The 21,462-nt window shown below is 43.6% G+C and overlaps 1 protein-coding gene across 1 annotated transcript in view; it reads right to left on the bottom strand.

Annotated features, from left to right (window-relative positions):
* The window catches only part of LOC145401961 (maltase-glucoamylase-like), a 234,475-nt gene that overhangs the window by 33,768 nt on the left and 179,245 nt on the right, over window positions 1-21,462 (bottom strand). The window contains exons 31-33 of the mRNA XM_080274065.1: window positions 14,962-15,099; window positions 14,343-14,459; window positions 10,234-10,357 (exon numbers count right to left, since the gene is read on the bottom strand). Of these exons, the coding sequence (XP_080130191.1) occupies window positions 10,234-10,357; window positions 14,343-14,459; window positions 14,962-15,099 (379 nt within the window). The remainder of the gene's footprint in view (window positions 1-10,233; window positions 10,358-14,342; window positions 14,460-14,961; window positions 15,100-21,462) is intronic.

Below are 21,462 nucleotides of genomic sequence, written 5' to 3'. Positions count from 1 at the left end.
TGCTAGCTTCCTTTCTGGTCGTTCTATAGCCGCTGTTGTAGACGGCCATCGTTCTTCTCCTAGATCTATCAACAGTGGTGTTCCTCAGGGCTCTGTCCTATCACCAACTCTCTTCCTTTTATTCATCAATGATCTTCTAAGTTGTACATCTAACCCTATCCACTCATACGCTGATGACTCCACCCTTCACCTTTCCATTCGGTTCCCGCAACGCCCATCTCAACAGTTACTTCAAGAAACAAGGGATGAGGCTATGGCACACCTAATGTCTGACTTGGCTCATATCTCTGACTGGGGTAAAAATAATATGGTTGTCTTTAATGCATCTAAGACTCAATTCTTACACCTATCAACCCAACAAGGTCTTCCACAGGTATACCCACTAATGTTTAATAATATTCAGCTTAATCCTGCATCATCCTTGAACATGCTTGGGGTTTCATTTACTCGGAACTTGTCTTGGAAAGATCATATTACATCTCTTGTAAAATCTGCTTCCAAGAGATTGGGTGTGCTAAGCCGACTCCGCTCTTTCTTTACCCCTGCACAATTGTTGACTCTATACAGGGGTTTTATCCGCCCCTGTGTGGAGTACAACTCTCATGTGTGGGGAGGCTCCCCACATACAGCTCTTCTCAATAGGGTGGAGTCAAAGGCTTTTCGTCTCATTAACTCTCCTCCTCTTACTGACTCCCTTCAACCTCTGTCTCTTCGCCGCACTGTTGCATCTTTATCTCTTTTCTGTCGCTACTTTAATGGTCACTGCTCCTCTGAACTGTCTGCTTGCATTCTTCCACCTCTACGACGGGCACGTAGCACCCGTCTGGCAGCAAACTCTCATCCCTTTTCTGTCCAACTCTCTAATGCAAGAGTTAACCGTTACTCCCAGTCTTTCATTTATGCAACAGGTCAGCTCTGGAACTGTCTCCCTCTGTCTGTATTTCCTGCTGCCTATGATCTCCAGTCTTTCAAACGTAGTGTGTCCAGGCATCTTAAAATGATCGGATCTTGAATTTGGCTCTCTATTGTATTTTGTTTTTTCTCTTGGAGGGAACTGTTACTGCGGGCTCATGGCCTTTGGTTCCTTCTTCCTCGCATAAAAAAAAAAAAAAAATGGGCAATGGGCTGAGAGTCTGTGTGTTGCAGCGTGTCTGTACCGTAGATTCAATGGTGTGTCTCCTCTATCCATCCAGTCCAGTGCAAACAAACAGCACTGCCTCACTGTTCTAAACTTGAACCGCATCAGTAAACGCGAAACTGGAGGACCTGTAAAAGAAGTATACGGATAAGGAAGAAGTGCCAGGAAGTCTCCTTACCCGATGAAATGACTTATCAAAGACAACTAGATCATTTTACTATGATCACTTGGCATTCTGATTCCTTCCCTACGTTCCTTCCCCCTATTTTTCTCCTCCACATTTTTTCCTTTCCTCTCTTCTCCTCCTCCTCTTTGGTTCTTCCCTCTTTCTCTAGTTTTTTTTTCCTTTCTGCTCTACAATTTCTTCCTCTTTGTCCTCTATTCTCCTCTCATTCCTCTATTTCTAACCTCTTTCCGCCATCTCCCCGCTTCTTCCCTTCCTCCCATCCACTTTTCCCCTCTTTCTTCCTTCTGTTTATTTCTTCCCTCCTTCCTTCGCCTCTTCCTCTTTCCTCATTCCCTATGCTTCATTCCTCGTGCTTCATTCCTCGTTCTTCGTTTCCTCCTCTTCTCACCCATCCTCATTACATAAATTTTTCATTCTCTCCCCATCTCTCTCCCTCTCCGTCCCGTCCTAACCCTTATCCTTCTCTCTCCTCCCTCACTGTCTCTTTCCTATCATTCCCTTCATCTCTTCACTCTTCTCTTCCAATGTGTCTTCCTTTTCTTGCTTCCGTTCTTCTCTGCTGCCTTCTTTTTTGCCCCTTTCTTTCTCTTCTTTCTTCATTTCCCTACCTTTCTTCCTTCCTTCCTTCCTTCTTCCATATTTCCTTCCTCCTTTACATGCTTTCTCTTCTTCTTTTCCTTCCCTCTGTCCCTCTCGTTAATCCCTCCCTCTCTCCTTCCTTCTCGTCTTCCTCCATCCTTTCTTCTTTCCTATCCTCCGTTCATTCATCTTTCATGCTATCTCTACATCCTTCCCTCCTTTTTCATTCTTCCATTTTTCACTTTCCCCTTCCTTTCCTCCAAATTCCCAGTTCTACATTCCTTCCTTCCTGTCATCTTCTTTTTAATCCTCTCCCTTCCCATTTCCTACTTCCCTCCTTTTTTTCCTTCCCATTCCCCTCTCCCTTTATTTTCCTCTTTTCTCCTTCCCTTCTTTCCTTCCATCTATCCCTTCTTTCCTCCCATTCTTCCTTCCTTCCATCTCTTTTATTTTCTTTCTCCCCTCCTTCATTCCTTCGTTCCCACCATCTCTCATTTCGTTTCCTTCTTTCTCTCTCTCTCTCTCTCTCTCTCTCTCTCTCTCTGACAATTCTTTCTCTATACCTCTCCACTCTTTGCCCCCCCCCCTTCCTCATTCCCTCCCCTCCCCTTTCTTCTCTCTGTCTCTGTCTGTCTGTCTGTCTGTCTGTCTCTCACTCTCTCTCTCTCTCTCTCTCTCTCTCTGACAATTTATTCTCTACACCTCTCCACTCTTTTCTCCCTCCCTCCTCCTCTTTCCCTCCCCTCTCCCTCCCCTCGTGACATACAGAAGGCCATCCAGAGTGACAGGTCGATTTTTACCTCCCGCTTTTTCCTCCTTTCTTTTCCTTTTTCCTTCCTTAGCTCCATCTCTCTTCCGCTTTATCCTCCATCTAGTCTTTCCTTCCTTCTTTTCTCTCTCCTTCTCTAGCTCCTTCCTGTTCCTTCCTCCCTCGTTTCCTCTCTTTCCTCCTCTTCCCTGCCTCTCTACTTCCGTCTCTCCTTAGTTTCCTCCTCTCTCCCATTTTCTTTGTCTTCCTTGCTTCTTTTTCTTTTCTCTCTCTCTCTCTCTCCCTCCCCTTCTACTCCTTATTCCCCCTCCTCCACCTCTTTCCTTTTCTTCTTTCCCTTTTCCCTGCCCTCATTCCTCTCCTCCCTCTTACTTCCCTCTCTAATTCCATCCTCCTTTTCCGTTTTTCCTCCCTCCCTTCCCCTTTCCCCTCTTCTCTCCTTTCACCAGTCTTTTAATTTCTCTCTCCAGTCATTTCACTCTCCTCTTTCCCCTTCTTCCTCCCTCATTTTCCTTTCCTTTCCCGTTTCATTTCCTCTCTCCCTCTTTTTTCACTTTTTCTTTCCTTCTTATCCATTTTCCTCCCTCCTTCCTTTCTTCTTTCCTTTCACAACTCTTTATATTTTCTTCATTTCACTCTTCCTTATCCTTCCCTTGTTTCTCTTTTCCGTTTTCCCCTCCTTCCATTCATCTTGTCCTTTCCCCTCCTTTATTCTGTCCCCGGCGTTTCAAAGCAGACTATCGAAGTGTAAAGACCAAGCGAATATTAGAAGTGTCGATGGGGCATAAGGGAACACTACTTTTTACTATGTCTTCCTCTTAATTCCATCGTCTACTTAAATAAATATACAAGTATGTAAGGAAGTCAAAATGATTAATTAATCAAATCATTCATTCATTAACTAAATGAACAAATAAACTGCTCAAAGTTAGGTGTGTACATGAGGTGGTGGTGGTCAGGTATTTGGGGATTACATCTACCACTCGAAAGGACGAGGTTCGACCTCAGGTTGAGGCAGAGAACAGTTTGATCGGAATTTCGTTGTAGCAAATTTGATTGCTTTTCCGCAAGAATCACCGATATGCAAAGATTTCATTCACCTTGAGCATGGAAGCAATAGATGGCTAGCCTACACCTAACCTCTCCAGTTAGAACAGTGTGTCCTCAACTAAACTGCTGAATGCAGTCGTTAAATGGAAGCAAGAATGTAATATAAAAAGCATGCCCGCACTAAAGGGGATAACATGAATAGCTGACATAACAGGATAAAATATAGACCTGCTTCATATGGCTTCGAACCATGCAATAAAGTATTTCATTATTCCTCAATATGGAGAGAGAGAGAGAGAGGACTATGTGTTAATAATGTGAGTGTGAAATAGATCAGACAAATTCGAAGGCTTTAATAATGAGTCAGGTTTTGTGTGCTTCCTACTTCACTGGGCACTGTGTTGACACTCTCCTATTTTAGTGCTCTCATATCCCTGTTTCTGGATCCTGCTCATCCCGTTCATCAGCTGATAGAAAACAGGCGCAAGATGATGGTGGTGGCGGTAGAGGTGGTGGTGGTGACAATGGACGATAAATGATGGATAAAAACTCATGGGTGGCGATGGTGATATGATTATGATGTTGGTGATGGAGTACAATCATGACGACGATAATGACGATGATTAGGATGACGAAGGTGATAATGATGATGATGATGATGATGATGATGATGATGATGATGATGATGATGACTACGATGCTGACAATGGACAGGATGACAATTATTACAGTGGTAAAATAAAAGCTACTGATTCGCGTTCCAAAGTTTCGCGTCGTTTGTGTCAGAAAATTTAGCGAGAAAATAAGTGATGCCCTTACTCCTTCAGCGTTTATCCCACCATGAGGGAGTGAGTCGAGACTAATTTGTTACCTTGCTGTTAGCCGTCAAACTTCTAACTTTTCCAATAATGCCTAATTTCCCAGTGGCACCCAAGCCATGTGGAGCGAATGGGGAATGAAAGACTGTGAAAGTATGAGGCGGTTGGGAGGAGGAGAGGGAGACCAAGAACGAAGTGGATAATTTAAGTGAGAGATTATGTGAGAGATCTTATAGAAGAGAATATGAAGGTGAGCTGGCTGGCAGGAGGAGAAGGAAAAGGAGACCTAGAACAAGGTGGAAAGATAGACAGACTGATTGGTTGTGTGACAGTGTGAGGTGGTTGGAAGGAGGAGAAAGAGAAGGAGATAGAGATCGAGGTGGAGAGATAAGGTGTCGAAGTATGGTAGGGAGACTGACTAGAAGAGTGTATGAGAATGAAACAGTCGAGTTAAGGACAGGGAAATCGAGAAGAATGTATGGACAGCTGAGGAGAAGGAATACGCAAGGGTAGGGTGAGAAGTGGTTGGAAGAAGTTCAGGGAGCTCTTGCCTCTCCTGACATTGAGAGGGCTCTCCCTACGTGCTAAGGGGTCTTTGTATGCAGCATGTGTTAGGAGTGTAATGCTGTATGGCAGTGAGACCTGGGCAGTGAAGGAGGAAGATATTCGCCGGCTCAGACGTACAGAAATGACAATGATTAGGTAGATGTGCAGTGCGTCCCTGCGTCCAAGGCCTGGAGGGGCTGGGTTTACAATAGAAGAGTTGAGAGGTAGGATGGGACTGGAGTGTATTGGTGTTGTGATGAAGAGAGGTAGATTGAGGTTGTTTGGACATGTGGAGAGGATGGGAGATGATAATTGGGTGAGGAAGGTGAGAAGTGTTAATATTGGGGGTGGGGTTATGAGGGGTAGACCGAGAAAGACATGGGACGAGGTCATTAAGTGTGACCTCAGGGTTAAGGGACTGAAAAGGGAGGCTGCAATGGATCGTGCAGCGTGGAAAGCCGCCATTAGGTGACCAAGGCCGACACATGCAAGCATGTTGGAGCTTTTAAAAACGAAACGAAACGAAACGAGGGCGGTGTGTCATGGGGTGAGGAATCGTTCTTGAAAGGACACAGACACAGCTACAGAACCTTTTGTATAGACCACCACTTACGGGATGTAATGTCAAGCAATAGATGGACGGAGGTCATACACAGATCTTCTCCCTCACTGGTCAATAAACAGTGTTCTCTGTGGCACAGGAGTCTTCGCAGCAGCTCTTCCTTGGAGATTTATTTTGCATAGAACACATCAGCATTCTTTAGTGTGTGATTTATGTTTTCTTAACTCCATCAGTACAGTGACGTCTTCCGTATTATTTCTTAATGGTGTCAGATCATTTCATTCATCTTAAAGAAAGACCCCTTGTACTGAAGGAGCAATAAGAGGCTGGTTCTCGTCCCTTTCACTACGAGGTGTTTGCTAAATTAAATGAAATCATCTGTCGGTAGCAAAAACGAAGGACAAAAAACGTCAGAGTAATAAAGAGATTAGTATCACCATTGTTTGCATCAGTAACATGTATCATCGTAGTCTGAATCAGTAACATACAATATAGTATTAACATTCTGAGGATACAACATAATGCTTTTGTTGTTCCGACCATGAGAAGATTAATGGCTCAGGCTCCTGTAACTTACTCCCACCTAAACAGGATCATCTGGTTTGCTCCAATAAAATGTTAAGAGTTGCTCCGATCGTCAGAGGGTACAGTAGTAATGCGCCAAATAAATCGCTGGGGCAGACGTGTTACGAAAAATCTTAAGTCATCAAGAATCTGGCCTTGTAATACTGCAAATGAGTTTAGTCATTTTTCTTGTCTCTTCGTCCTTCTTTTTTCCCTCCCACCAAGCATTTACTTAGCTCTTTCCTTCCCTCCCCTCTTTCATTACCTCCCCCCTCCCTTCCCTTCCTCTTTTCTTCTTCGTCTTCTTCCCTTTTTGCTTTTTTTTTTTTTTCTGTCTCTAAATGTAGTCCCTCTTCTCACCCCTCCATCTCTCATTTTCTCATTTCCCTCTTTCTTACATCCTGCCCTACTCTCCCTCTTTTTCTTCCTCCTCCTCCTCTCATTATTTGTCTCACTCAGTATATCTTGCCTCTTCACGACTTTTATGTCTCTTTCCCTCCTCTCCTTCTCTCTCATTTCTCAATCCCTCCCTCCTCTTCCTCCATGTCTATTTCAGTCTTGTCCTCTATGCATATTCCCTTCTCCTACCTTCCATCTCTCTAGCTTTTCCTCCTCCTTTCCATCCACTTTTGATGTATGGCGAAACGATGAGGCAATTTTTACTTTATTCAACGCCCTCTGTTTCCATCAAAACTTAATTGGCATTCCCTTGTGCCTTCCTTCTCTCCACTTCCACTCTTTTTGTCTCCTCTTCCTTCCGCCTCTCTCCTTTCCCTCTTTCTCCCTCTTTCACCCTTTCTCTTCTTCTCCTTCTCTCCCTTCTCCTTCCCTTATTCTTTCCCTTCTCCTTCTTTCCTCTTCCCCTTTATTCCCACCTTTTCTTTTCCCTCCCCCCCTCCTTCCTTCCCTCCATCTCTTCTTTTTTCCTCTCCCTAATTCTCTTACTCCGCTTCACTCCTCCACCCCATATTTCCCTCCTTCGCTCCTTCCCTCCACCGACATCTGACATTCTGAGAGGGTTCCAGGGTAAGATAGGGAAGATGCCCAATTATCAACCCACTCCCTCGTGTATTCCTATTTAGGTAGTCGAGAATGGTTCCATGAACTCCTGCTGAGATGTGATGACCCTGTGTTTTGTAAGATGTGCAGGGATGTGTGTCCATTAACAGAGATGACATGTTCCAAAGGAAATTATGTGACTTGAAGGGACTTTCAGAAGCCATCTTGGATTTTGGCTTCGTGAACGTCTATAATTGAAAAAAAAAAAAAAAAAAAAAAACGTAAATCATATCATTTTTCCAGTTCAATGGGGGAGGATAAATTGCAAATAAACATTACTGTTTTGAGCAATTCCAAATTAAAATAAAACGTCTCCAGCAATCTTTAGTTATTCTGTAAGTATCGTCATCTGACACACTAAGTAACTATCTATCTCTTGCCAGATGCCAGACACTAGGTAACGCTATGTCAGTATCTCAGTACTGTTGATTATTGCTGATCAGGAATGGTCATTATTAATTTCCTGCAGGGTAAAGTGAAATGAAGATGAATAAGCATAAATGTCTAAGTTTATCGCCGTTTTCACATTTTCTTTTATATCAGTATCACTCGAACTTTAATCATCATATCATCATCATCATCATTATCATCATCATCATTATCATCATCATCACCTACATCATCATCATCATCATCATCATCATTATCGTCATCTGTCACATTGTGTCAAGAATATTACCAAATCATTGTCATTCACACTATCCTCATCCTCTTCATCGCTTTAAGCCTGACAGTTCACACCACTTGGAGACAAGCCCTGCATATCTGAGAAGAGGCTCATATCAAATGGGTTCGCTTCCATTTGGCCACACTTACGAGGTCACTCAGTGTCTACGGGCATATAAAGACTTTACAAGGAGAGAAGTGTGTGAAGTTTACTTTTGAGTTACCTTTCAATGTCGCATCCTCTCCCACCATCTTTTGAACATAAAAGTCGAACATGTTCAATACTCGTAAAGTGCGTGCATGATGCAGGTAAATGCCTCCAACTCAGTAAGTTCACATCTGCGTCTTAATTTGATTCCATTTCTGCAAAGACCCTCTGGAGTCTGAGGTACTTTTTAAGTTTTTTTAAAGGCTTCCATTAATTTTGTTCTTCAAAGTACTACTGCGGTCTTCTCCAGTGAAGCAATACAGATCAGTGAGCGGACTAGTGAGTAAACTGGTGTGCTGACATTGGTGACCTGAGCAAAACACGACTCTACAAGGGTAAACCATAGCATTGTCAAATTGTGAAGGATATGAGGAATATTCTTATTTTTTACTCTTTACATGCTAAAATTATCCTTCTTAAAGAGTTACCAATTTGAAATGAGCATGAAGAATGATTGCTTTATATCATATGATATCTCAGAAGCTCAGTGTTATCAATATTTTTAATTTTACATGTCCCTCGATCCAGAATCTAAGACGCTGCGGAAGAGCTTCCGACGCTTTTTTCTTGAGAGCACATTACAACAGTTAACAGACCTCTTGGCAGTTTATCGCCTTCATTTCAATGACGTTCTTTTCGTTTTGTTCATATCTCCTGTGATTATATCTAATTTAGGAGAGATATAACTCAAAGGTTTAGATGTAGCCTTAACCAACTCCTTCATCACGAGAGATTTTTTCTGAAGTGAATAAAATCATCTGGAAGTAAAAAAGATTATGGCGGAATGTGCGTCATCATAGTGAAAGGACTTAAACCCTCGTCACTTAATTGGTATCTCCAGCCCCACTAGTGCTTCTCCTTCTCTATCTTTCCCTCCTCCTCTCTCGTTTTCCCTCACATTCCATTCCTTTCCTTTCTTCCCTACTCCTTGTCTCCCTCCCTTCCTCCTTCCCTTCCTCTCTATCTTCCATTTTCATTTTATTCTTCCCTCCCTCATTCCCTTCATTTTGTCTTCCATAAGTCCCTCCCTACTTCCCTCATGCCTCTTCTCCCTTCTTTACTGCCACCAATCCTCCAATTTTCCCTCATTTCAACCTCCCCTCCTTCACCCTACTCTTCCCTCCTTCTCTCCCTACCCTCCACCCCTTACTTATTTAGTAAGTGTTTGGTGACTTTAATCTTCAGTAGTCATCGTCATTACTTATTGACATACTTCCAATCTTCTGCCCTTTTCTCGTTTCTCTCTCCCCCCTTCCTCAAACCACTTATGAGGTAGGACAGGAATGTCATCCCTATTTACCTTTATCTTTCCCTCTTCATCCTCCATATCTTATTCATCACTTCTCTTTCTTCCCTTCTCATCTCTCTCTCCCCAACTTTTACCTCTTTTTCTTCCCTTTTTTTCCCTCTTCTCTCTTTTCCCCTCATCTTGCCACCCTTTTCCCTCCTTTTCTCCTCCCTCTTCGCCATCCTTATTCTCTCCCTCCCTCCCTCCCTCCCCCAGTTCTCTTCCCCTCCCTACACCCACTGGCGTGGGGCGTGGCCGTTCCAGTGTGAGACAGGGCAGGAGTTAATTGTGAACTTTTTCTCGCATTCTTTCCCTCTTCCTTCCCCTTTCCCTCCATCTCTCAGTGTTTTCTTCCTTCCCTCCCTCACTCCTGCCCTGCACCTAATCTACGAGTACTATAGTAACGTTAGGCGGGTCCTCTCACCTTGTCAATTTCTCCCTCGCTCTCCTCCCTCCCTTCCTTCTTTCTTTCCCTCCCTCCCTCCCTCCCTCCCAGCACCTGCTACTGAGATAAGGCGAGGCAGACTAGTTGAAGTAATTCCCCTCGCTCTCCGTTTCACTGAGTCTTTCTTTCCTTTTTTTCTCTTATTTATTCCCTAACTTTTTCTTTCTTATCCTCCTTATGTCCACCTACCAGTTACATATTCGTAAAGACGTTCCAGTGAGACAGGATGCAAGTAGTGGAATTTTACATTCATCGTTTCTTCGTCTATCATTCCATTCTCTCTCTTCTCCCTCCTCCTTTCTCCCTCCCAGCTTCTCTCCCTCACTCCTTCCCTCCCTATCCCACTGCACTTACTCGTGACATAAGGAGGGTCGTCCCACTGTGAGGCAGGGCAGGACAGAGCCCAGTCGTCCACACCCTCAGGCCAGTTGAACGGCTTAGCCTCGTTCGTCCCAAAGTTGGCGGGTTCGTTCATGTCCTGTGGGGAAAAGCAGACGTTACAGTTCGTTCATTTTAAATTGCCGAAGATTTTAGACATTTTGTAATATATTTCCCACAGTTAGAAATAATAAAAAACGATAATAGGGCTCTACACCCCTTCCATTTCATTTTTAGTTACAAGTCCTATATTCTTGCTATTTAACAGCTCAGCGGCAGAAGAAGACAATATTACTGCTCTACATTACTTTTTTTTTTCTTTTTTAAATAACAGAACGGAAAAAGGAAAACAAATGAATAAAAAAAAAATATCCATACACCAGATTACTGGCGTCCTCCATTCACAAAATATCTGTAACAGTTGGACTTGAACAGCTGTAGGTTGAAGTTTGGGGGGAAACAACTCCGGGGAAGCGAGTTCCAGAGAGATGCAATTTGGTGAATAAAAGAATTCTGATAGGTAGGAGTTCCGCAATGAGGCTGTGTGACATTCCAGATGCCCGTGTAGCACGAGGAAAGGCATGGAGAGGTGGTACAATGGACGCATCTCTGTCTGAGCATTTGTCATAAAAATAAGTGTAATATAATGCAAGGGATGCAACATTCCATCTTGCTTGTAGGGGAGGTAGTTTATTTATAATAGCAGGGTTATTAATAATTCCAACAGCTTTGTTCTGAATTTTGTCTAGCTGTTGTAGTGCAACCTCTCCACATCCATTCCACAAGGGTGAGCAATATTCAAGCTGAGAGTGCACATGACTCATAAATTATAGCTAACTGCTCGTCAGTGAAGAAGTTACGGACTCTGTACAATAATCCAAGTTTCTCTGAGGGGGTCCAGCTGAAGACATTGTTAAGTGAGACACCGAGAATTTCAATGCTTTTGGATATGGGAATATTAGTAGCACTGATATCTGTCTATCAGTAAATTGTATATATTTGGTTTTACTAGCATTAGATGAGGCCAGGTTGTTTTGTCCCCATTCATTGATCGTAGGTAAGTCTTGATTTATGGAGATGGCTGTACTGAGTTGACAGTTAGAGATATTAGACTTTGTAAATTGGTGTTTGAGTGTGAATGAACTGTGAAGTGCTGAGTAGTCTGCATTTGAGTGGATGGGATTGTGGGTGAGAGATAAGAGATCATTAATATGAACCAGGAACAGGGTTGGCACCAGAACTGATCCCTGTGGCAAGCCGGCGTTAACTGAATGGAAATTGGAATATACATCATCTACTTTGACTCTTAGTTTTCTGTTACTGAGACATGAGGAAAGCAGAGGAACAAAAGACGTCAGTCCATAGCAAGCGAGTTCAGACAGCAGGGAATGGTGCCACATTCTGTCGAAAGCTTTAGAAATATCAAGGGCTACTGCATGCATTTCTCCATGTTGACCAATTGATTGATGGATGGTATGAGTCAGGAGACTAAGTCAATGGTGGATCTTTCATGGCGAAAACCAAACTGTCTATCACTAATTACAGTAAGTTGTTGGATTCTAGATGTTTAACTATGTGCTTATTAATGAAAATTTCAAATACTTTACCAAGAGATGATGTGACAGCTATTGGTCTGTAATCAAAGGGGTCAGAGGAACCTCCTTCCTTTGGAATTGGGTAGATATTGGTTTCTTTCCATGAATGAGGGATTGAAGAAATACGTATGCATAGTCTGAATAACTTTGCTAGAACAGAGGCAAGTTCTGGAGAACACTTTTTCAAAACAACTGGGGGAATTCCATCTGGGCCTGGAGCTTTGTTGGTTGGCAAATTGTCTAGGATGGATTTTACGTGTCTTCTCTGTACTTTAACCCACCACGTGCCAGCTATTTTTAGCCTTATGGGTCACCCCAGTGCCGGCCAATTTTCAACCTTTTTGGGGGGGCTAAAATGATAGATTTTGATGTGGAAACAACGAATTTTGCCATTAAAATGCTCACTGGGGCTCAGAATTGAGTTTTATTGAGTCCTGCATACTCGTGTACAGATATAGCCACTCTTTCATGCTCACCACGTACGCGAGAGAAAGCCATTTTCTATGTTTATGCTGGGAAGGTATAGCAATGTTCAGCACACTTTTCTGATTACTTATTACATCAGCATCTATCACAATTTGCATGTCTTTCTCACAGTGAGTGCATTATCTTACACTTAATTGAAAACAACCTGACTTCATTATGTACAGTCCTGGCACTTACAAGAAGGTATTTACAACTTGACTTCACTATATAGTCCTTACAGCTACAAGAAAATATTTACAACTTGCACTTCCATGAAAATATTTACAAAATGTCTTCACTATGTACAGCACTGGGTGAGGCACACGGGCAGAGTGAGGCAGAGCGAGTGTGAGGGGGGGAGCGAGTGAGTGTATGGCCTTGACAGCCTGGGGGATGGTAGAAGAACAGTTAACATACATGCCTGCCAATTTTTACCCGTGAATCTTGAAAAATGCGGTCACAGTGAATTTTCTTATTGTAAACCGTTTTAAAATGGCACTGGCACTGGCTGCGGATTTATGTCAGACCATTTTAAAATGGCACTGGCACGCGGCGGGTTAAGTGGAACAATTTCAGGAGAGTCAAGTTCTAGTATTGGGACGGTCTGGCTGACTTCCTCTATGGTAAAATTTCTGGCAAATGTACTGGCAAAAATATTGCCTTTCCCATGGGGGTCATTTGTAATGTTGCCATCTGAAGATTTTAGTGGGGAAATGGGTGATGACTTGTTAAAGTTATTACTGAAAGAACTGACAGTTGATCAGAACATTCTTCCCATAGAACTTTTTTTGACTAGCACTATCTGTATCTGTATCATTCCATGTCGATCCACAGCAGGACTGGACCATCTCCTCAAAAGGCGAGTGATATCCCGAAATAACCCTTCCCATTGCTAGCGAAAAACAAACTAGAAAGTGTCGTAGGAAGACCATTGGATATGAAAGCTGGCGTTGTAATGACTATGTTTGCCTGTATCTGAGTTTGCAATTTGCGAAAACATGAATGCACGGGAGGGCCAAAGGAGGGATTGGAGGGGTAAGGGGGTGGGGGAGAAATGGGAGAGGTGAGATAGGGATGCAGTAGGTGAGGGAGGGACAATAGGGGTACAGGAGGAATGACAAGGGTGAGAATGGGATGCAGAAGGTGAGGGCGGGACAACAGGAGTGAGACAGAGATGAGAGAAGTGGGGAAAAGATGGTATGGTTGAGAGATGAGAGGGGTGAGAAAGAGATGGGAGGGATGGGGAAGGGATGGGAGGGGTGGAGAAGAGATGGGAAGGCTGGGGAAAGGATGTGAGGGGTGAGGGGAAAATGAGGGGGGTGAAGGAGAATGGGAGGGGTGAGGGAGGAATGGAAGGGGTGAGAGAGGGATAGAAGGGGCGTGGGAGGGATGGGAGAGTTAAAGGAGAGATACGAGAAGCAATGGGGTGACAGGAAGGGTAATGAAAGGGTGGAAAGAAAGGATGAATACGAGATAAGAGAGGGAAAATAAAGGAATGAGGGAAGGCTATGAAACTAGACCTGCAAGCTGTTTATTGCCAGACCCTTTGGTATTCTTGGCCAATAAAATAAACAGAAAGAGCCTAAACAGGTCATTTTATGAATCTGATTTCGTACTCATAAAGAATCTTATTGCATTTATTAAATTCTCAATCAAAGAAACTTTGTGAATGACTTAAATCCTTGGAAAATATCTCCTATCATCCAGTTAGATACAAGGACGATTGCTGGAGCAGCCCTTGGGGGTCCAGCTTGGCCTGGATCTGTCCTGGTTACAAGTGACTCAAAGACTAATGCGTTTGTAGACCGGTCCCTGCTGCTAGCAGGGTTCAATAAATACGGAAGCAGATGATACTGATAATAAATGTAACTGAAGGTTATGAGGCAGAATAAAATATGAGGGTAAAATGAATGATGAATGACTATGATTAAAATCCTTCCATCTTTCGAAATATTCGAATGATCCCACAAGGAAAACCTTCCACTTCACCTGATTCATTCTTAACAACATGTATTTTCTACTTACAATCCACAGGCCATCGAACTGAACATCCTGGTAGAACCTCTCAATCTCGTCCATCCACCACTCCTGCCCGGCCACACTCAAGAACGAGGGGAAGGCCGTCCTGTTCTCTGGCCACACCTGAAACAGAATAAAGTAAATTTTTATGATCCCCTCATATCAATATCAGCTTAACATTTTCCATGCTTAGTATGATCTCGTATTACCTTTGTTTCATTCTTCCAACCCCAGACTACAGTATTTAAATTGGATGGGACCTCTAGAAGCGAGAGAGACTATGAAAATAACAACCAAGTACCAATCCCAACAGTTCCAAAATTAAGTGTGTGTGTGTGTGTGTGTGTGTGTGTGTGTGTGTGTGTGTGTGTGTGTGTGTGTGTGTGTGTGTGTGTGTGTGTGTGTGTGTGTGTGTGTGTGTGTGTGTGTGTGTGTGTGTGTGTGTGTGTGTGTGTGTGTGTGTGTGTGTGTGTGTGTGTGTGTGTGTGTGTGTGTGTGTGTGTGTGTGTGTGTGTGTGTGTGTGTGTGTGTGTGTGTGTGTGTGTGTGTGTGTGTGTGTGTGTGTGTGTGTTTTGAGGCAATATCTAGTGTGAGACCCGTTCAGGTACCGTAACAATGTACTAACATAACCCAGCATGATGTTACTGTGGTTGCCTCCTGCGTGGTTGTGCTCAATGGTGGTGGCGTTGGTGTCGTCTGGCCATGTGATGTAGGCGCCCATCTCCACGGCTCGCTGGTGTGGCTCGTACTCATCCGCTGGTAGCTGTAAAGGGCAAAAGAAAATTAACTGTGGCAGCTGTCTGCTGAAGAGTGTGTTATATTGGTTGTTTGTTGTTGTTACTTGACCCCATCTGTCTGACCAAGTAGACCCGTCAACCACAAGTAAGCAAATGCTTCTATGGGATCGTTCGGTATAGCACAGAACATACACCGTGTAAGGAACCGACGTCCCCCTGCAGTAGACAGCGCCTCACCAGTATCGAACCAGGGTCCTTTCCCATTGCGAGGTACAGAGAAATATGGAGAGCTTTGTCTCCCAGGTGAACGCGGGATGCACAGCGTCACCACACGTTAAGTTGCTCGTCAGCGCCACAGACTGTTCGAATAAGGAATAAGTTAATAGGCTGAATGTAACGTCCGCCTGATGAAAAGGTGGTTAGACGGGATGTTAGTAAAACGTCATTTCTGTAGACCTTGCTCTATGTGAGTGTTGTCATGATGGCTGTGATGGCCGGTACGGGAGGGGTAGAAAATGAAGGGTGGAATCATCGGAGTGTAAATGGACAAGGATATGAATATATGTTTACATCAGAATATGCCTGATTTGTTATAGAAAGAGAACCTCTGAGTGGCCAAATCTCGAGAAACACAGCTGTTAATAACTACAGAACTACTCTGGGCGTCTACAAGTCTTGAACGACAGGAAAGGAGATATAAGGTGCAGTGTCTTTGGACTTATATGTGACAATGTTTACATTTCTTCAGTGCAGATAACATCATAGGACATGTAGACTTACAATACACGAACTTCAGAAGGTTTTGGAGACATTTACCAGCAGTGGTAAGAGTATGATTATCGGTTTGTTGCTGTTCCAGCCACTAACAATTCTCATACTGAACGTTTTTTATTTCACGAGTAGGTAGAAACTTCTTAAATTTGGTCTTACGGATAATTCTTGTTACTCTCTCAGAAAAGAAAATTAAAATGGCTAAGACCTTTTACAGACACCCTGCATAGTTAACAGAGCGGGTTGCTGGGTAAAATGAGGAGAGGATTTATGGAGGCAAGAGCAAAAGAAAAGGGGGAAATCATCATCATCATCATCATCATCAATGTGTCCCATGAATGTCTGGGGTGGGAAGAATCCAGAAACAAGAGAACGGAAGCGCGACATTAGGATAACTACAGTGTGTTCAGTGACGGAAGGAATGAGGTAAAAACCGTAACAGAACACATTAGAATGCACAGTGGTCAGTAGACATTGTAAGTAGGCCGTAAGTATTATGGCAACTTTATGTGTGATGTAGGATATGCAGGGCATGGTGGTGTGATATGTAGTAGTGTGTGTGGTGTAGTGTGTGGTGTAGCAGTGTGTAGCGTGGGTGGGTGTGATGTGGCGTTGTGAGGTGTGTGGTATATCAGTGTGTGGTATGCTTGTGTCGTGCGGCAGTTTAGTGTCACAGTAGAAGGTGTGGTGGTGTACGGTGTGGTATTGTGAGTTGTGATTGTGATAATGTGGTGACACACTGTGGTGTGTGGCGGTGTGTGATGTATTACGCATGACAGTGTGCAAAGCATCGTAAGGTGTGGCAACTGTGTGAGGCACAACCGTGTGAGATGCAACAACGTGTTACAACATTGTACGGTGTAAAGTGCGAGGTTCAACATTATAAATTACAGCAGTGCCAGGTATAACAGTGTGAGGTGCAGCGCTGTGTGGTGTAACAGCTTGAGGTGCAACGTATGAGGTACAGCACTGTGAGGTATAAGAGTATGAGGTACAGCAGAGTTGAGGTGCAACAGTGTGAGGTGCACAAAGTGAAGTGCAGTAGTGTAAGGTGCAACACTGGGAGGTGTACAGTGTGAAATGCAACAGTGTGAGGTTCAACAGCGTAAGGTCCAACAGTGTCAGGTCCAACAATGAAGGGCAATACTACGAGCTACAACCGTGTGGGGTGGAACAGTGTGAGGTGCAACAATGTGAGGTGCAACAGTGTGAGGTGCAACAGTGGGATGTACTTACAATTATATGAAGTGCAACAGTGTGAGGTGCAACAGTGTGAAGTACAACAAAGTGAGATGTAAAGGTGTGAGGTGCATCAATGTGAAGTGCAACAGTGTGAAGTACAACAGTGTGAGGTGCAACATTGTGAGGTGCAACATTGTGAGGTGCTACAGTGTGAGATGCAACAGTGTGAGGTACAACAGTGTGAGGTACAACAGTGTGAGGTACAACAGTGTGAGGTACAATAGTGAGTGCAATAGTATGTGGTACAACAGAGTGAGGTGGAACTGTGTGAGGTGCAACAGTGTGAGGTGTAATAGTTTGAGGCACAGCAGTGTGAGATACAACAATATGATGCACAACAGTGTGAAGTGCAACAGTGTGAGATGCAATATGGTGAGGTCCACAGTGTGAGATGCAATAGTATGAGGTGCAACAGTGTGAGGTGCACAGTGAGATGCAACAGTGTGACGTACAGCAGTGGAAGGTACAACAGTGTGAAGGCAACAGTGTGAGGTGCAACGATGTGAAGTACGACAACGTGAGGCACAACAGTGTGAATGCAACAGTGTGAGGTGCAACGGTGTGAAGTACGATAGCGTGAGGCACAACAGTGTGAATGCAACAGTGTGAATGCAACAGTGTGAGGTGCAACAGCGTGAAGAACAACAGAATATGGTGCAACAGTGTGATGTTTGCCAGTGTGTTGTTTGATAGTGTGTTGCTTGAATGTGTAAGGTGTGGCAGGATGTGGTGTGCTAATGTATACAGTGGCATTCTAAGGTGTGTGTGTGTGTGTGTGTGTGTGTGTGTGTGTGTGTGTGTGTGTGTGTGTGTGTGTGTGTGTGTGTGTGTGTGTGTGTGTGTGTGTGTGTGTGTGTGTGCTAAGATTACACAATCAACTCTTCCTCCTACTCGTCGTCAGTGAACCAATCTTCTTTAATCTCCTCCATCCCAATCCTCAAAGGCCTGGGGGTTTGTTCATCTCCCTGAAGTACTTAAAGGGATCGACTGCTGAGGAACCTTATGCCTCCTGGTTCTGGGATGAGATTAGGGGTGCGACAGGGAGAGTGGGACTAGAGTGAAAAGAACATGGGAGTAGAGAGAGGGAGTGAAAGAAGAGAGGGAGCGGGAGTAGAGGGAGGGATAGGACAAAACAGGAAGTGAGAGATGAGAAACGGAGTGGGACAAGGGAGGGAACATGAGTATGAGACTTGGACTGAGAACAAAGAAAGAGCTGGACTGGGACTAAAAGCAGTAGGAATGGACCCAGAGGAGAGAGAGAGAGAGAGAGAGAGAGAGAGAGAGAGAGAGAGAGAGACGAAGAGGCTGTCATAACCCTTTCAGTACATCCCACTCGATCACTCACTTCAACCCGATAACGTCCTTTGCGTTTCAACAAGGTTACCAACAGATTATTTTATTCAAGTTAAGAAAGGCCTATAGTAGAGTAGATAATGAAGCCTATATCCTGCCTGTCTGATCCGAAATGTCTCATAAACAGAATAAACTCGTCTAGAGGCACTGTTATACTCCATTTTATTGAACGTGTTTACCTCCTCAACACGGTGGCGTCTATATACAGTATATGTTTATGCTACTTCTAGGAGTCTATATCTGGCTTTGGGAAGACATGCTGGAATGAAAAGGGTTAGTTTCACTCATCACATCAACGTCCCTTAACTGAATATAATACTCTGTGGCAGCAATAATAACAATGAAAAGAAGCCATCGTATTAAGCGAGTTCAGCATTTTTTTTTTTTTTTAGTCCCACTCGTTCAAACATTCTTTGATCAGTCTTTTTCTTTCTTTCTTTTGTTTCTTTGCCATCGCCAACGAAGTTGGAGGAGGTTATGTATTCACCAATGTTGGTTGCTTGCCGGAACCGAAAGATTCGGCAAACATGCTGGTCAGCTCCGTATGTCTGTCTATTTGTTTGTCTGTACTGTACAGGTCACAATTTTGCGCCAATCGTTCTTTAAAAAAAAAAAAAAAAAAAAAAAATCAAGGTAGATATCCATAAACCCTGGAAGCCTATTGTTTTCGTGAAAATCTGTCAAAGGCCTTGGGCTGGGTGGGGTGTTGAAACCCCTCAATGGCCGTGGGTTCGGAAATCGTCGGGACCCAGTTGCCGGCCCAGGCACCATTTTTCCAAATTTCGAAAATTTTTTTTTTTTTTTTTTATTCTTGCTTACCAAATTGAAGAGAAACGTCTGGCGCACCTGGCAAAGCAATTTTTAGCTTCCTAAACCCATCATGTTCTTCGCTCGTTCGTTCGTTTATAGATTTCTTGCACCTATAGTGCAGGCCGGGCCATACATTACCCCGGTCAGTGGGGTATGGGCTGATTAAAAAAATAGTAAAATGGGGAGGACAGGGTCTGGGGATTGCCTAGCACACACACCATGTCTCCTGGCTGGCTTTGTGGTGTGTGTGTGTGTGTGTGTGTGTATGAAACACGAAATTTGACTCCAAATTACTGCCTACACGCCGGTGAAAACTAAGCAGACACATGACTGCCTACGTGCTGGTGAAAAGTGAGCAGACACAATCGGATCCATCCAGCAAGTGCTCTGTCTATGGCAGTTTCATCTGTTACTTTGTCTGTCCACACTATATCTCCAGAAATTCTCAATTATATTTTGTGGAAGGGTGGGCCACGGGCCAAGAAAGAACTGACTAAAGTTTAGGGGCAAAGCCGGATACGAAGTATCCTGCACAATATCACCATAAGTTCTCAGTGAATTTCAACAAAACTTTGAGGAAGGGTAGGCCACGGGCCGAGAAAGAATTGATTAAATTTGAGGGCGGATCTGGATTTGGATCCTATGTATCCGACACAATATCTCCAAAAAATGTCTTCGAATTTCAATAAAATTTTGTGGAAGAGTGGGCCATGGATCAAAGAACAATGGATTAAATTTTGAGGCGGATCCGGATCCTATGTATTCCACACAATATCTCCACGTATTTGGATCCGGATCCTTTTTTAATGGCATTGGCGGAGGTATGCGCTCTCTGAGTCCTTTGTAGTTGTAACAGTGACTGGTTAATTTTACACTCAGCTTCACTCATTCAGCCAGGTCCCTCCTTTTTTTTTTTTTTTTTTTTACTTCTTTAATTTTACATACAGTTACAGCAAATAATATCGCTCCATCTTCAGGTTGAACATTTATGAGACCCTTAAATAGGACTTGCGGGGCTCCAATGATGGTATCGCTGCGGTTTCGAAATTCATTGCTCACTCTCATTATGTAATCAAATGAAGAGAATCAGTTATTACCTCCGCCAAAGAGATTATGTTTTTGCCGGCGTTGGTTTGTTACCTCCGCCATGGTTATGTTTTAGCCCACGTTGGTTGGTTGGTTGGTCTGTCTGTAACCAGGATTATTCAAAATGTTACGAACGGATTTTGGTGAAATTTTGTGGAAGGGTGGGCCAAGGGCCATGGGAGAAATGTTTAAATTTGAGGGCGGATCCGGATCCGGATCCGGGGTATCCCGCACAATATCTCCAAGAGTTCTTAATGAAATTCAATGAAATTTGGTGGAAAGTGGGCCATTGACCAAGAAAGAATTGATTAAATTTGGGGGCGGATCCGGATTATATATCCACGGGTCCGGATCCGGATCCTTTTTAACTGCAATGGTATTGGCGGAGGTATGCGCTCTGTGTGTGCTTTCTAGTTATGACTGCAGCTGCGCCTTCCCACAACTTTAAAATTCTACCCCACTCACTCCCACTCAGTTTAGCATTAAATTGTTTATCAGTGAATCCCACCCGCTCGAAGAAATTTCCCACGTTCTTATATTCATTTACTCATTTCAGTCAGTTTAGCTCCCATCCCACACCCTCCCACTTGTACACCTGTCTCACTCCTACTCGGCTTGACAATGGCTTGTTTATTGTAAACTCAGTACCACTCGCCCTACAATATCAACCAACCACTCAAATAGTCAATCAATCAAACAATCACTCAGTTAATCTCTCTCTCTCTCTCTCTCTCTCTGTTATCATCCCATCCTACACCCTCCCACTTGTACCTCGCTCACACATACTGTTTAACAACCACTCAGTTCCACTCACTTCTCGAGTCTCTCACTTTTACTGTATGTTTGCTTAGTCTCAATCCCATCTCATTCTATTTACATCCCATCCCACAACCTCCAACTCATATCCCTTCCACTCCCACACAGCCAAGCATTGTTCTTTTTAAACTCAGTTCCTCCTTCCTTTTTATGTTTATTTTCATACCACTTGTAATCTACGTCTCTGACACTCTCATCCCACTCATTCTCACTCATTTCTCCTTCTTCCTACTCCATCTCACTTGTGCCGCGCTCACACTATACCCTCTCATACTCTCCAGTGTCATCCACTTATCTTCCTTAGTCAAGCT

This window comes from Coenobita brevimanus, chromosome 57 (assembly GCF_032717465.1).
Source record: "Coenobita brevimanus isolate Jiangsu-jjx chromosome 57, ASM3271746v2, whole genome shotgun sequence".
Classification (NCBI taxonomy): domain Eukaryota; kingdom Metazoa; phylum Arthropoda; class Malacostraca; order Decapoda; family Coenobitidae; genus Coenobita; species Coenobita brevimanus.
Note: the sequence above shows the minus strand (reverse complement) of the source record. Positions and strands in the feature narration are given on the sequence as shown.